Here is a 12,444-nt window from a genome sequence, read left to right as displayed (position 1 = left end):
TAGGAGTGCGTGAGTGTGTTTGTGTGTGTGTGTGTGTGTGTGTGTGCGTGTCTGGCTGTGGCTCTTTCATTCTCTTTGATTAAATGTACATTGAACTCTCATCTGTCGGCAGCTCTCACATCTCTCTGGGTAGCTTTTTTCTATGCCACTTGTTTAGCAAAATATCAAATTTGGCCTCATACAGAAGGCGCCGTGACAGTGTTCAAGACAGGAACTATATTTAATAATCCTTCTGGTTGATTTCTTGTCGCTTTCAGCTAACTTGTATATACAGTGTACATAGAGATGAGCACACAAACTCGTTCAGGCGGCGGCGGTGGCGGAGGAGGCGGCAACAGTCGCAGCCAGAAAAAGTCAAATTCCGCCAATGCTGGCGGTGGCACGGGTCACGATGCAGCCCCACACTCAGCAGCGAATAAGAAGGGCGATGCTAACAAGACAGACAAGCCAGAGAAGGCCCAGCCCAAGGCCACCACGGAACAGTTGCGCATTGCCCAGATTACCAATAGCACCACAGAGGATCCTCAGATCAACGAAAAGGTTACCCTCTTACTGACCATGACCCAACGTTCCGAGGAGGAGGTGTGTTGCGCCCTCAACGAGTGCGACTACGACTTGGAAGCAGCAGCGAACTTCTTGATTGAGGAACTCCCTCAGGTGAGTGATTCTTCTACAACCACAAGGCACACAACCTCCATTGAAGTCTCTGAATCTGAATCCTTGCAGGGCGCCTTTGCGAAGTACGAGAAGAAGCGGAAGCGGCCGGCAAGCACAACTGCCGATGGCGCCGCTGGCGAGGGCGAGTGGGCCGATGGCAATGCAAATGCTGACAAGCGCGAAAACACCCGGAACCGCAGCTCGAACCGCGGTGGCGGTCGCGGCGGCACTGACAGCCGTGGATGTAAGCATATTATACTTACCTCTTTCCCTCATGCATCCTCTGATTTAATGCTGTTCTCTTTGCATCCAGGGCGCGGCAGAGAGACCCGCGAGAACGAGCGCAACACTCGCGAATCTCGCGGTGGCGGTGGGGAACGCGGCGGCGAACGTGGCGATGACCGGGCAAACGAGAATTATCGTGGTCAACGCAACGGCGGACGAAGTGCGCCAGGAGGAGGTGGTGGACGAGGCGGTGGCTTCGTTTCACGCTCTGGACGTGGCGGAGGTCGCATGGGAGGTCGCAGCAGTGGTCCACGCGGAGATCGCGCCAGTGGCAGCGGTGGCTTTGGAGCTGGGCGCAGTAGTAATGCCAACGAGGATCACCACGAGGTTGAGCTCTGGGATAACACCATTGCGCAGAATGCCGAGAAGCAGCAGCCTGGCCACGACGATGCCTGGGGTGACTGGAACAACGAGGAGTACGAGGGATCCCTCAAGGACAGCAAAGTGTTCACCACCAGCAATCTGTCCACACAGACGGCCGCCAACGTGGTCAGCGGAGGAGGTGCCGGTACAGGTGCAGCGTCAGGTACTGGCTCTGGGGGCGAGCTTTCGGCCCCACCCGGACTGGAGCATCATCTGGGCAGCAGTGCCCTGGCCCAACAAGGATCTCATCTGGGTGCCCTAGTGTCTTCGGTCGCAGTGGGAACAAGCGGTGAGGACAACAGTGGCAGCAGTGGACCGCCGGCCACACCGCCATCAGCACTGTCTGGCTCGGCCACCACGCCGCTCCTTCAGTACAGCGCCGCGGTCAGCAATCCACCGCCCCAGATGCAGTCGCAGGGCACGCAGCACAGCAGCGGCGGAGGCACTGCAGCTGGTGGTGGGGGCAGCGCTTCATCATCCTTTGTATCCGCCGCATCAGACACATTCACAAGCGCCGCCTCGGCAGCAGCCACGTTAGTGCAGCAGGCCCAGCAGCAGCAACAGCTGCAGCAGCAGCAGACGACTCCCATCAAGCCGTCGGCAACCCTTTCGGTGGAGCAATCTCAGTATTTCAACTCCCTGGCCAGCCAGGGCGTCAGTCCCGGATCCACGGCCGTGCAGCCAACGCCAACTGGATATGCCCCAAGCTCTACCACCGCCTACTCCCAGACGAGTACGAGTGGGGGTGTGGGTGTGGGCGTGAGCGTGGGTGGTAGCCAATACCCCAGCACGTATGCGAATGTGTTTGGCTCCGCAGCCGGTGATCAGTCGCAGCAGCAGACGCAGGTAAGGAGGGCGCGCGTCAAGCTGCCCCCTCCCTCGAAGATTCCAGCGACCGCAGTGGAAATGCCCGGTGACAATGCCCTGAACAACATTGGGTACCTGGATGTGCAATTCGGTGCCCTGGACTTTGGAACGGACGACAGCTTCGACGCCATGCCAGAGAAGTTCAACGCGGGCGTCGAACAGCAGCAGCAGGACGACTACCAGAACAAGTCTCAGCAGCAGCAGCAGCAGTCGACTCTGACAGCGGGCCTGCAAAGTTCTCAAATTGTGAGTCTTCCCTTTGCGAATGGTGTCGAAAATCTAATCCGTAATCATTTTATCAACAGGGTGATGCCTTAAGTGCTGCCGGCTATGCGGCCCGTTCAACGGCGCAGCAACAGCAGCAGAGCGGTAGCTCGGCCGTTGCCAGCAATGCGCTGGATCAACTGACCAAGAACGATCCGTACGGGCAGGCAAGCAGTGCGGGCAATGCCTATCAGAATGCGTACCAGAGCAGTACGGCCAGCAAGGCGAACAGTGCCTACCAAACGCAGGGCGGCTACGGCGGCTCCAGTTATGCGAATGTCCAGTCGTCGGTGGCCAACAGCTACCAACCGCAGAGCTATGGCTCGTACCAACCAAACGTCAACTCATACCAGCAGCAGCAGCAGACTGTCGCAGGTGCGCAGAGTTCCGCTGGTGGTGTGCCTGGAAGTGGTCAAGCAGCAACGCAAAACATTCCGGTCGGAGGAAGTGCCAGCCAGAACAGCTCCAGGTAAGCTCACGCCGTTTTATGTTGCCATTCGTTGATCTAACATATGCCGTTCTGCTGCTCTGTTCTGTTCTGTTCTGTTTTCTCTTCTCCTAACACACGTTCTCTGTTTGTTAATTTGCTAAATATCCGCCTCAACCCGCCATTGTTCTGCCCCGTGTTGAATGTTGCAGTGGCAATGCCAGCTCTGCGTATCTCACATCGGGATACTCGACGCCGCAAAGCGCTTACCAGTCCAGCCAGAGTGTCTATGGCAACAGCAGCGGGTATGTATGCTGGGAATGCTGTTCTCTCCCCGTTTGCTCCTCCGATTTTTAACCACATGCTTCCTCGTTTTGTTCTGCCCTGACCAATCTCCTCCCCCACAATCGCCTATTCAGGTTTGCTGGCAGTGCGAGCAACGCGTCATCGCAGTACGCCAGCTTTAGTGCCAGCGCCAAGCTTAAGGATGCGTCCACTGCCAGCGGCGCCACGCACTACGACAGGTAAGCTCACCCCCGCATGCTGATCCTCGGTTCGCTTACTAAAACACAGCTGGATGCAGAAGTTGAAAGTTGAAGCTTCTGTCGCTGTTCTGTCGAAACTGACTAATCAATGCATTATGTTGTGGCTTTTGTTTCAGTGTGTCCACGAGCAGCGGCGTGAGCAGCAGCAGCGGCAGCACGGGCAACGGAGCGGCAGGAGTCGTGAGTGGGCAGCCAGGTGTTAACCAGGCGTCTGTGTCAAACAGTGAGTGAAATAACAGTGGTGATGGGGGGGCTTTCCAAGCAGCATTTGATGGCATCCTCTTGTGTTTGGCTCATCCGCAGATAACAATGTGAGCGGCAGCAACTCGAACAGCAACGTGACGGCGGGCGTGACAAGCGGCAATGTGGCTGGAGGAGGCGTTAGCCAGAGCGGCGTAAGTAGCGGCGGCGTGGGCGTGGCCGGTGTCAGCGGTAGTGCGTCCAGCGTCGGTGTGAATATGAACAACAACAATGCCGGCTCGGTGGGAGGAGCGGCGGCTGCAGCCCAAACAGCTGCGGGCACCGCAGCAGTGCTGGCCTCGCTGACCAACAAGAATAGCAGCAGCAGTAACAGCAGCGGCAGCGGAGGTGGCGGTGGCGCCACAACAGCGGGCGGCGCAAGCACTGGCAGTGGCGGCGGCGGCGCTGGTTCTGGTGCTGGTAGTGGTGGTGGCGGTGGCAGCGGCAGCGGCTTGGTGCCCACCAACATCCAAATGGTTAGTCAATATATTCAGACTGGATTGCCATACTATCAGCAACCGGTTTATTCCTACGAGGAATTACAAATGATGCAACAGAGAGTGCCACATGTGGTGAGTTTATGGAGAAAAGCAAAAGCAAAAACCAAACCAAAACCAAATCAAATCAAACCAACAACAAAATGCAATCTATCGAATCGAATCGACTCTAACATCAATATCAATAATCAATCAATTGTATCCGTATCCGCATCCGCATAAGCCACAGTCCAAATTCCATTCACTCCACTCGTACGATAATAAGAACTAGAACTACTACTATTACTACTACTACTACTCATCGTATTGTATATTCATCATAAAGATAAATGGCTCGCGCGCATCCCAGCAGCTTCTCAGCCGCAGTCTCTAGCTAGTCGGGGCTCTGGCTCTGGCACGCAGATGTTCCACTTCTAACAGATCCGATCCTTCTCTCCTCAGTGTGCATTGTACCAATCGAACGATGTCGGTGTCTATAAATCTATGTCTTGTCTATGTTTTTGTCTGTGTAATCTGTACATATGTATATATCATCACGATTTCTTTTGCCACTCTATGCACTCTTTATATATATTTGTCATACCATTTCCGCTTCCACACTCCCATCATCCCCATATCATCTTAAATAATTCGGCAAAATATCCATAAATCCAGATCACCCACATACTTTGCTTTATCCCTCCATAGCCAAAAATGATCATCTTATGCAAAATTAAAAAAAAGAAACGAAAAATAACTAATTACAAAATTATACAAATTTTCTTTGCTTTAATTTGGGTTTTGTTTTCTTACTAATCTCGCAACCGCATCCTCTCGCCACTCCACTCCACGCTCCTAACCTGCTCTCATATTTGTATATGTATATTTTCCATGTCATTAATTTAAGCATTTAACAAATCATTTGTTTTCCATTTCCATCAAAGTGCGCTTTGGGGTGGTCCGTACCGCACACAGCTTTGCCAAACTATACAGAAATTACGGACCTAACATTGAGTTCCAATTGCGCAAAAGTCTGGCAAAGCTGCGTCCGCCACCCATCGTGCCAACAGGCCCTACCGCTCCCCCTCCGACGGCCACCTAATTTTGTGTGTGTTTTGTGTCAATTGCAGCAGGGTTATTACGATCTGAACTACACACCAACCAGCCTGGGAGCTGGACGCGACAATCTCGGATCTGTGGCGTACTCAACCATGACTGATGGACGCTTTGCCCGCACTGACAATAACTCCAGTCCAGTTAGTAACGTGAGTCTTAACTCTGGATAGGAGTTCAATACGCGAACATTAGCTAATTGTCGCTGTCTGTGTGTTTGTCTTTGTCTTGCAGGTGTCTAGCACAATGTCTCAACAGGCGGGCTCAAGCGCACCCATGCTGAATGTTCCTTATGCCTATTTCTATGGTGGCAATGTGATGCCTGGTGGTTTCCAGTACGGCACGCCTGCCATTTATCCAGTAATTCCTTGAATATTCTTTGTACATATTATGTCCCTGTGCTAATGTGTGTCATTTTATTTTTGAACAGCAACAAATACCGACGGCAAACACTGCATCTGGTGGACAGTTCCCGAAGCCATCGTACAGCGCGGGCTACGGATCGACCAACTACGATACTCTCTCACAGACCACACAGGATTACAGCAAGGGCGGCTACTCGTCGAGCGTGAATCAGCAAACGAAAACCCAGACGGTTTCCAACCAGCCGCAGGCGGGCACTGCCTCTGACCTGACGTCATCGATGTACGGCAAGGGCCACGTGGCGCTGAACAAGGTTAATGTACGTACAGCTTGTCCAGTCATTCTAGTCGCGCTAACACCCGATTCCGGCTTTTGATTTTCACCTTACAGTCGTATGAGAAGCAGAGTTTCCACTCGGGCACACCGCCACCGTTCAACATGGCCAACACGCAGACAGCGGGCGGAACGTCGGCTCAGCCGTACGGCATGTACTTGCCGATGCCCGCAGCCGGACACCACAATATGATACATCAGCCCATACACCAGGTAGGGTCCGAAATGCAACAAGTTATTGTGATACGAGGCTGCGAGAATCAATTCGTTGAATTTGGAACGCCTGTTGAATTCAATCACGAGCAAGTTTGGAGGGATCCCCGCTATGTCGGAGGTGGCCCTCAACCAGAGAGCGAATACTGCGATGAAGAATGCAACTACTATGTTGAGGAAGAGCCATAGCAGTCCTACAAGCTTCAAGATAACGTCTGTGGAATATCATTCATAGCCGATTGTTAGGATAGGGGGGAAATAGGGCTGCCAGCGCACCCCACAGTCGTCGCAACCAACCTCCATTGAGCTCAAACCCGAAAACAGCCCATCATCATTTGCTCAGCATAACACACAATTCAAACACAATAAACAAATCCATTTGCTTGAGTTTGCTTTACGTTAATCTACACGACGACTCTCTCTCACATTCTCGTAGACACTTTTAAATTGGTTTGGTTTTATTTTTAAGTTGCAACATAAACTGTTCCGCAGGATAAGCATTCATTGAAACGATTTGCAAACCCAAAAGAATAACTAACATCCCATATAATCCCACTACCACTTTATATTAATATTTATATGCGTGTGTACATTGAACATTTTCTTAAAATTTGCCTAATTGATCAAGTGGTTTTTTTCCACTCGTTTTTTCTGTAATCGTACAATCGTGACTAACCCAAACACATTTCATGCATTTTCTGATATTTGTGTTTTGTAATTTTGTATTTTGACGAAAGTTTGCTCGGTTTTAGTCTCGGCGGAGTGTAGACTCCCATCGAATGCATAGAACACTGAATTGAGATATACAGCCGCAGCGGCCACATCCAATAGCTTGGAGATGTTGAGAGAATTCTAAAATGCATGAAATTGTTCTATTGTATGACCTTTCTTTATAATTTCTTTTGATTTTTTTATGGGACAACTAGATGGACGGCAGGATTCATAGCTCATCCCGCCGGGTAAGTTCCTTTGTTGTAAATCATGTGTAAAAGTTGCTTTTTTTCTGGTAAACACGCACAACTCGTATCTAACCCCCCCATCCCCATCCCATTTCGATGCAAACAACTTTAGATTTTTATTCACTCCACCCACATCGATTCAATTAGTCTGTAGATTGCATGAAAACTCCTCTATAGAAACGACGACAGCTCCTAGCTGAGAACACACAAAAATGAAATGAGAGGAATTCAGTTGTCGAAAGGCCCTAGATAAATCAGAATCGGAATCATCACTCATGACCACATATCATGCCATATCTGCTGTGTAAATAAGTGATATACTCTATATGTGTACTTTAAATGTATGTTAACATTTGTGTATTGATGGCTTAGTGGATACCGGAAGAAGGGAGAGCACTGTTCTTCTGGGAACAGGGAATTCAGAGTCTGGTTGTTTTTTGTTTGTTTGCCTAATTAGTGACATTACCATTCTGTTGCAGGACTCGAACAGCGCAGGCCCGCGCCAGCAGTCGAGCAGCCAGTCCAAGTCGGCCGGCAAGCAAGGCTACTCGCCCTCGTACTGGACCGGACAGAACTAGCTTCCGGAGAACGCAATCTGGCAGATCGCTCTGCAGCCTGCCGCCTGCCTAGCGAGCGAATTTTATAGCCTTCGCACCACGCCCATACACATTTACAAGAACAACCACAGCTACAACTACAGTATCAGCAATCCGGAAGCGTTTTCCGTTACGGACAATACGACGACAGCCGCATTAGTGACCACTACAGAAGCAGCCGCCGCAACAGGTGCCGCCACAGACGACGCCAACAAAACCACAGCATCAGCCACCACTCCCAGTCAGCTATTAATGCTGTTCCAGGAGCAGTCACAACCATAGCAGCCTGAAGCCGAATCCAATCCAATCAAATCCCCACACCAAACACCCACACACAACCCGCACGCCGTTGAAGAGGCGAGCGAGGAGCCGTCGCCTTCATCGGACGATGACTATCTAATATACGAAGATAAGCGATCATACTTTACTTAATAAGATTCGTTTTTACTACGAGCGCACCGTAAAAGGCCACGCCTCCTCCGTCAGCATGCCCCTTGCCCTCAACCAGCACCCATGCCCGAGACAGGAGCACAGTGAGAGAGAGAGAGGAAGGAAGTGTGGTACAGGTTACAGGTGCAGGGAGGAAGCTGCTCCTCTCACGGACACATATACGCATGAATGCCACACATACATACAAACAAACAAACAAAACAAAAAACATACAGCAACATCCGCATAAATATACCAAGTACCATTTTCACATTGCATACAAATAAATCTACAAAGATAAAGAGTAACAATTATTAATTATTAAAGGCGTAAAGCGATGTAACGGATCAACAGATCAGATTAGGTGCGTAAGAGGAAACACAGAACAGAACAGAGCAGAAACCGAACAGAAAGCAGAACAGCAGAAGAGTAAATTAAAAACTACGAGTATATATATTAAAGAGAACTAAAACAAAACAACAAACATTACGTGGATGATAAAGATAAAGCGAAACAAAACAACAACAATTATTGTAATCGGTTTAAACTTATATGTATAATTATAACCTTAATATTTAAACTAAATACAAAAAAAAAAAGAAGATACGATTAAATCCAAACAAATGCAAATCTTTTACCCATTTTTGTTTATCTGGAATGGAATAAAGACCACAGAGCTTTTATACACGAATATATATATATATTAAAAGTTTTAATGCGGAATATAATAACCTATTTTAAATTACACTTGGAGACTAAGAAACGACATCTGCTAATTACATTACTGGCTGTGCAACAGTTTGTTAAAGTCTGCATAGGCCGACTCCAAGTCGAAGAGGAACTGACGCACTTGGCCCTCAGTCAGCTCATCCGATGCCTGCATTTCGTTCAAGCTTCCCAGCCACTTGTCAACCTTTTGTTTGGCATCAAAGTCCTCGGGAATAAGGGACAGGCGGTTCATGTTGTCGGCTAGGTCCTTCACGTCCGGCTGCAGGGCGTCCATTGTATTGATCTGGAGACGCAACTTGTCCATAATCGTAATGAACAGAGAGACAATCTCGGCTATGCACTTGGAAGTGTTTCCCTTGTCGTCGCGTATGGTGATGGGGCGATCCTCCCGAATGCGCTCCAGTGCTGCTGGACAGTCCAGGCGAAACTTTTTGACAAACGTCTCCACTGTGGGGAACTCGTCGCTCTGCACCTGCTTGAAGGCCACCTTGTACTGGACCAAGTACTTGGAGCACGCAGCAGTGTACTCCTGCGGCGTAATGCAGTCCCGAATGTAGGCCTTCTCCAGCTGCTGGATTGTGTTTATGATGGCGTACAAATCCGCCATGTTGTCGTACCTCTCCCGCTCGCGGGCATTGCGATGAAGCTTTACCTCCTCGTACAGCTCGGGACTTTGTTCTTGCATCATTTTAAAGTCTTTAAAAATATTTTAACAAAATTTTAACAAAAGAACGGAATTCGTCACTTGTCACCAGTGTGACCGCAGAATTATCGATAAAATATACAGACAGACTCTCCGAAATATACCTTCGCATTTTAAAAATATGCCTCGTGTAAGTAAGCAATAACTACACATTTGCTACATATTAACTTCATATTTATGTAATTACAACAGAGACACCTACCGAGGAAATGTATATGCTTGTTGACAAGTTTCGCCGTATTTCCTTCACTACTGGCAGAAGCGCCAGTGTGAAAGCCAATCCGTTATTTTTAAGCCGATTTCAATATTTGCTATATAAATTGCTTTATTCCGTCATTTCCCATGGCTCCTCGTAGCCGTGACACAAAATTTATCTTGTAAATTTAGCATTTATCCAGCCAGCATTTATCTTGTTTCAAAAACATTACAGCGTTTTATTGTTTAAGCAAGGACATAATATACAGGATGAATTCCGCTGAGCGCCACATATCAGCACAGTGATGTAAGTACACACTTTTGAGACAAATAATTTAATAAATACTTTAAAATATACAATCACTATTACGTAGGTCTGTAGTAATTAAGCAAGCAGCATATCCGCCCTCCCCACACTCCGTATATTAAAATATACATATAATTGTGGATGAGACATGCTCTCAGCATCCACTTAATCTCTAAAATGGCACAGCCTGCTCGACTAATTTATATCCCTGTCCCGAGTAGCTGCGTGGAGGGTACAACACGAACAGACTCAGCTGCATCATGGACAAGAGGCAGCCCAGAAAGTTGGGTATCTAAAATAAAGAAGTGTATAAATATGTGTTGGGATGGCAAAAGGCAAAACTGGGTACCTGGATAAACGAATCGGATATAAGAATGCCGTAGATTAGCCACTGGAGGCTGACCAAGAAGGATGTGGCTATGAGGGGCAGTGGTAGGCTCTCGGAGTTTTTCGCCCTAATCACGTGCAGCAGACTGGCCAGGGGGGCGGCAAAGAAGCACACGGTGACAATACAGCAGAATATTCCTGAAAAATGCAGATTCGATTTGAGCCTTTGATCGATCGTGAACAGAATGCATTCTTATGTACCTGTAATATGTATCATTTGATTGCGCTGATCCTCCAGCCGATTGGTGTATATTATAACTGCAATCAGGACGGCAAGAACGAAGGCAAATTGCTTGACAAAGGCACGTTTGTTGATGGTGAATACATAGTAGATCAGCGTGTAGATCAGAAAGAGCGTTGATCCAATTACATTGACCAAAACAATGCTCTGCTCTTCGGTTAGCACGCCGTAGCGCAGCCAGAAGCTGCAGCTGTTGAAACAAAGTTTATTTATTTAAATGTGTAAGGGCGCGAAAACGTTCAGCAGGTGCCAGCCATGCAAAAATTGACAATCGTGTCCCTTGACGTGTTACAGCCTCAGCACGAACGCAATCTACTCTTGCACACGGCATAGACCGGGTGTACGAGAAGAAGTAAGAGCTGAGCGTAGCCAAATCAAATTTATCTAGGCTGCCGAGCCATGTGGACGGAAGGCAACGTCGACAGTTTGTACTTACGATAAGAAGCCGCATATGAACGGAACTCCGGAAGAGTCGCCAGTGCTCTTCTTCTGTATGTACTTGCGGCATATCATGCTACATGAAAATAAATCGTTAGTTCTTAATTGCTTAAAAACACACATGACATACATATGTATGTATGTACATGCATACATTAATACTTACGCGCCGGAGAGAAACTGAAACACGGTGCTGATCACCGCCGTTGTGGACAGCAGCTCATAGGCCACCGCCGACATAGTGCTATTTCTCTTTTTCTTTACAAGTCTTATGCTAAAGTTTAACAATTTAATCTAATAGTAATGTAATTTACGCGTATGTACAACGTCAACAAAAAATTGGAACAGCTGCAACTGAGATGGAATATCGCAGAGGCATGGAAACAATCGATACATCGATTGCATGCATGGCATAATAAAAATACCAGATATTTATTTAAGTTCGTTAGTTTGGTTAAATGGTTTCGAAATTACAGGAAATAATGTTTATTGCCATGCAGAGTGTACATTCAAGTGTACATTCTATCAGCCCACTCTGTTGTTCTCTTCGGAATATGGAGAATGTCGTCAAAATAGCAGCAAAGTTCATTGACGTTTACATTGTCAATAGATCGACTTGCGCTCTTTATATTTTCGCATTCTTCCATCAGTGCATTTATATTGTAGGTATTACTGTAAACGCTCCTTTCTTTGCCCAACACATTGGCTTTCACCCAGTTTTCCGTTCCTTTTAGTGCCGCCTGGTTGCACGCCTGTACCCAATATGCCCGTGTCTTCGATGTATTTTCCAAATTTTGCAATTTCGAATACCTTATTACGACAACGCCCTCCGCCCTGTGCCGCATTCCGAAGGCATTCCCGGCCGAAAGATCATGCACCCTGTCAGAAATTGCTCCAGCATGATGTCCTGTTTCCGTCCTGTACTGCATATTCTCATGAATGCCTGGATTGATTAGCTTTGCGCACTCTTGAGCCAGGACATGGAAGTCGTACAAATTTCCGTAGTCAGTTTTACTCTCGGTTATTCCATAGCACTCTGCCCAGTTTTCCAGGCCTTCCATTGACGTCTGGTTGCTCTGGACCCACCTTTTTTCCTCAGCATTCGATGTGTTATCCGCATATTGCAATGAGGAAGGATTTAGCACTGCCTCCGACCTGTGCCACTGCATCAACGGGTGCCCTTGAATTTCGACCCCGACCGAAATTTCTTGTCTGTACATTGTGTGTAGGGTATCCCAATATCAGTGTTTTTCATTGACAAGTCAAGGAAAGCCTACTAACAGCATCCATACTGGGAGGAAGTCCATTTCATAG

At 48.1% G+C, this 12,444-nt stretch overlaps 3 protein-coding genes across 12 annotated transcripts; 1 reads left to right on the top strand and 2 right to left on the bottom strand.

The window, feature by feature from the left end:
- The first annotated feature begins 228 nt into the window (after positions 1–228).
- LOC117892608 (protein lingerer) lies at positions 229–8,506 on the top strand. Of its 10 annotated transcripts, XM_034798957.1 has the most exons (15): positions 229–657; positions 727–901; positions 971–2,151; positions 2,341–2,418; positions 2,478–2,905; positions 3,076–3,168; positions 3,283–3,387; positions 3,525–3,631; positions 3,712–4,220; positions 5,255–5,389; positions 5,472–5,597; positions 5,668–5,919; positions 5,991–6,146; positions 7,073–7,105; positions 7,585–8,506. In XM_034798957.1, exons 1-15 carry the CDS (start codon positions 286–288, stop codon positions 7,681–7,683), a joined length of 3,849 nt encoding a protein of 1,282 aa, XP_034654848.1. In that variant the 5' UTR covers positions 229–285; the 3' UTR covers positions 7,684–8,506. The 10 variants fall into 10 exon arrangements, with proteins under 10 accessions (XP_034654848.1, XP_034654842.1, XP_034654850.1 ...); XM_034798951.1 differs by having other exon boundaries at positions 971–2,418; positions 3,088–3,168; XM_034798959.1 differs by having other exon boundaries at positions 971–2,418; positions 3,712–3,803.
- A 302-nt stretch (positions 8,507–8,808) lies between these two features.
- On the bottom strand, positions 8,809–9,611 carry LOC117892609 (vacuolar protein sorting-associated protein 28 homolog). Its single transcript, XM_034798960.1, has one exon. It carries the CDS (start codon positions 9,545–9,547, stop codon positions 8,912–8,914), a length of 636 nt encoding a protein of 211 aa, XP_034654851.1. The 5' UTR covers positions 9,548–9,611; the 3' UTR covers positions 8,809–8,911.
- Positions 9,612–9,976: 365 nt separating this feature from the next.
- On the bottom strand, positions 9,977–11,495 carry LOC117891451 (sugar transporter SWEET1). Its single transcript, XM_034796932.1, has 5 exons — positions 11,297–11,495; positions 11,129–11,206; positions 10,653–10,882; positions 10,414–10,589; positions 9,977–10,356 (listed from the first exon to the last, which is right to left on the bottom strand). Exons 1-5 carry the CDS (start codon positions 11,368–11,370, stop codon positions 10,237–10,239), a joined length of 678 nt encoding a protein of 225 aa, XP_034652823.1. The 5' UTR covers positions 11,371–11,495; the 3' UTR covers positions 9,977–10,236.
- Positions 11,496–12,444: the final 949 nt, after the last annotated feature.

The sequence above is a fragment of the Drosophila subobscura genome, chromosome E (genome assembly GCF_008121235.1).
Source record: "Drosophila subobscura isolate 14011-0131.10 chromosome E, UCBerk_Dsub_1.0, whole genome shotgun sequence".
NCBI classification, from domain to species: domain Eukaryota; kingdom Metazoa; phylum Arthropoda; class Insecta; order Diptera; family Drosophilidae; genus Drosophila; species Drosophila subobscura.
This window is presented reverse-complemented; position numbering and strand designations above follow the sequence as displayed.

What these genes read in the sequence shown, in the direction of transcription:
- LOC117892608 (XM_034798949.1), top strand. Translation starts at nt 286, where the DNA reads ATGAGCACACAAACTCGTTCAGGCGGCGGCGGTGGCGGAGGAGGCGGC. An exon ending in GCCAGCCAGAACAGCTCCAG is followed by an intron (nt 2,906 to 3,075) that starts GTAAGCTCACGC and finishes TGAATGTTGCAG; the next exon opens with TGGCAATGCCAGCTCTGCGT. An exon ending in GCACGCCTGCCATTTATCCA is followed by an intron (nt 5,598 to 5,667) that starts GTAATTCCTTGA and finishes ATTTTTGAACAG; the next exon opens with CAACAAATACCGACGGCAAA.
- LOC117892609 (XM_034798960.1), bottom strand. Translation starts at nt 9,547, where the DNA reads ATGATGCAAGAACAAAGTCCCGAGCTGTACGAGGAGGTAAAGCTTCAT.
- LOC117891451 (XM_034796932.1), bottom strand. Translation starts at nt 11,370, where the DNA reads ATGTCGGCGGTGGCCTATGAGCTGCTGTCCACAACGGCGGTGATCAGC. An exon ending in TCAAATGATACATATTACAG is followed by an intron (nt 10,590 to 10,652) that starts GTACATAAGAAT and finishes TGCATTTTTCAG; the next exon opens with GAATATTCTGCTGTATTGTC. An exon ending in TATCCGATTCGTTTATCCAG is followed by an intron (nt 10,357 to 10,413) that starts GTACCCAGTTTT and finishes TCTTTATTTTAG; the next exon opens with ATACCCAACTTTCTGGGCTG.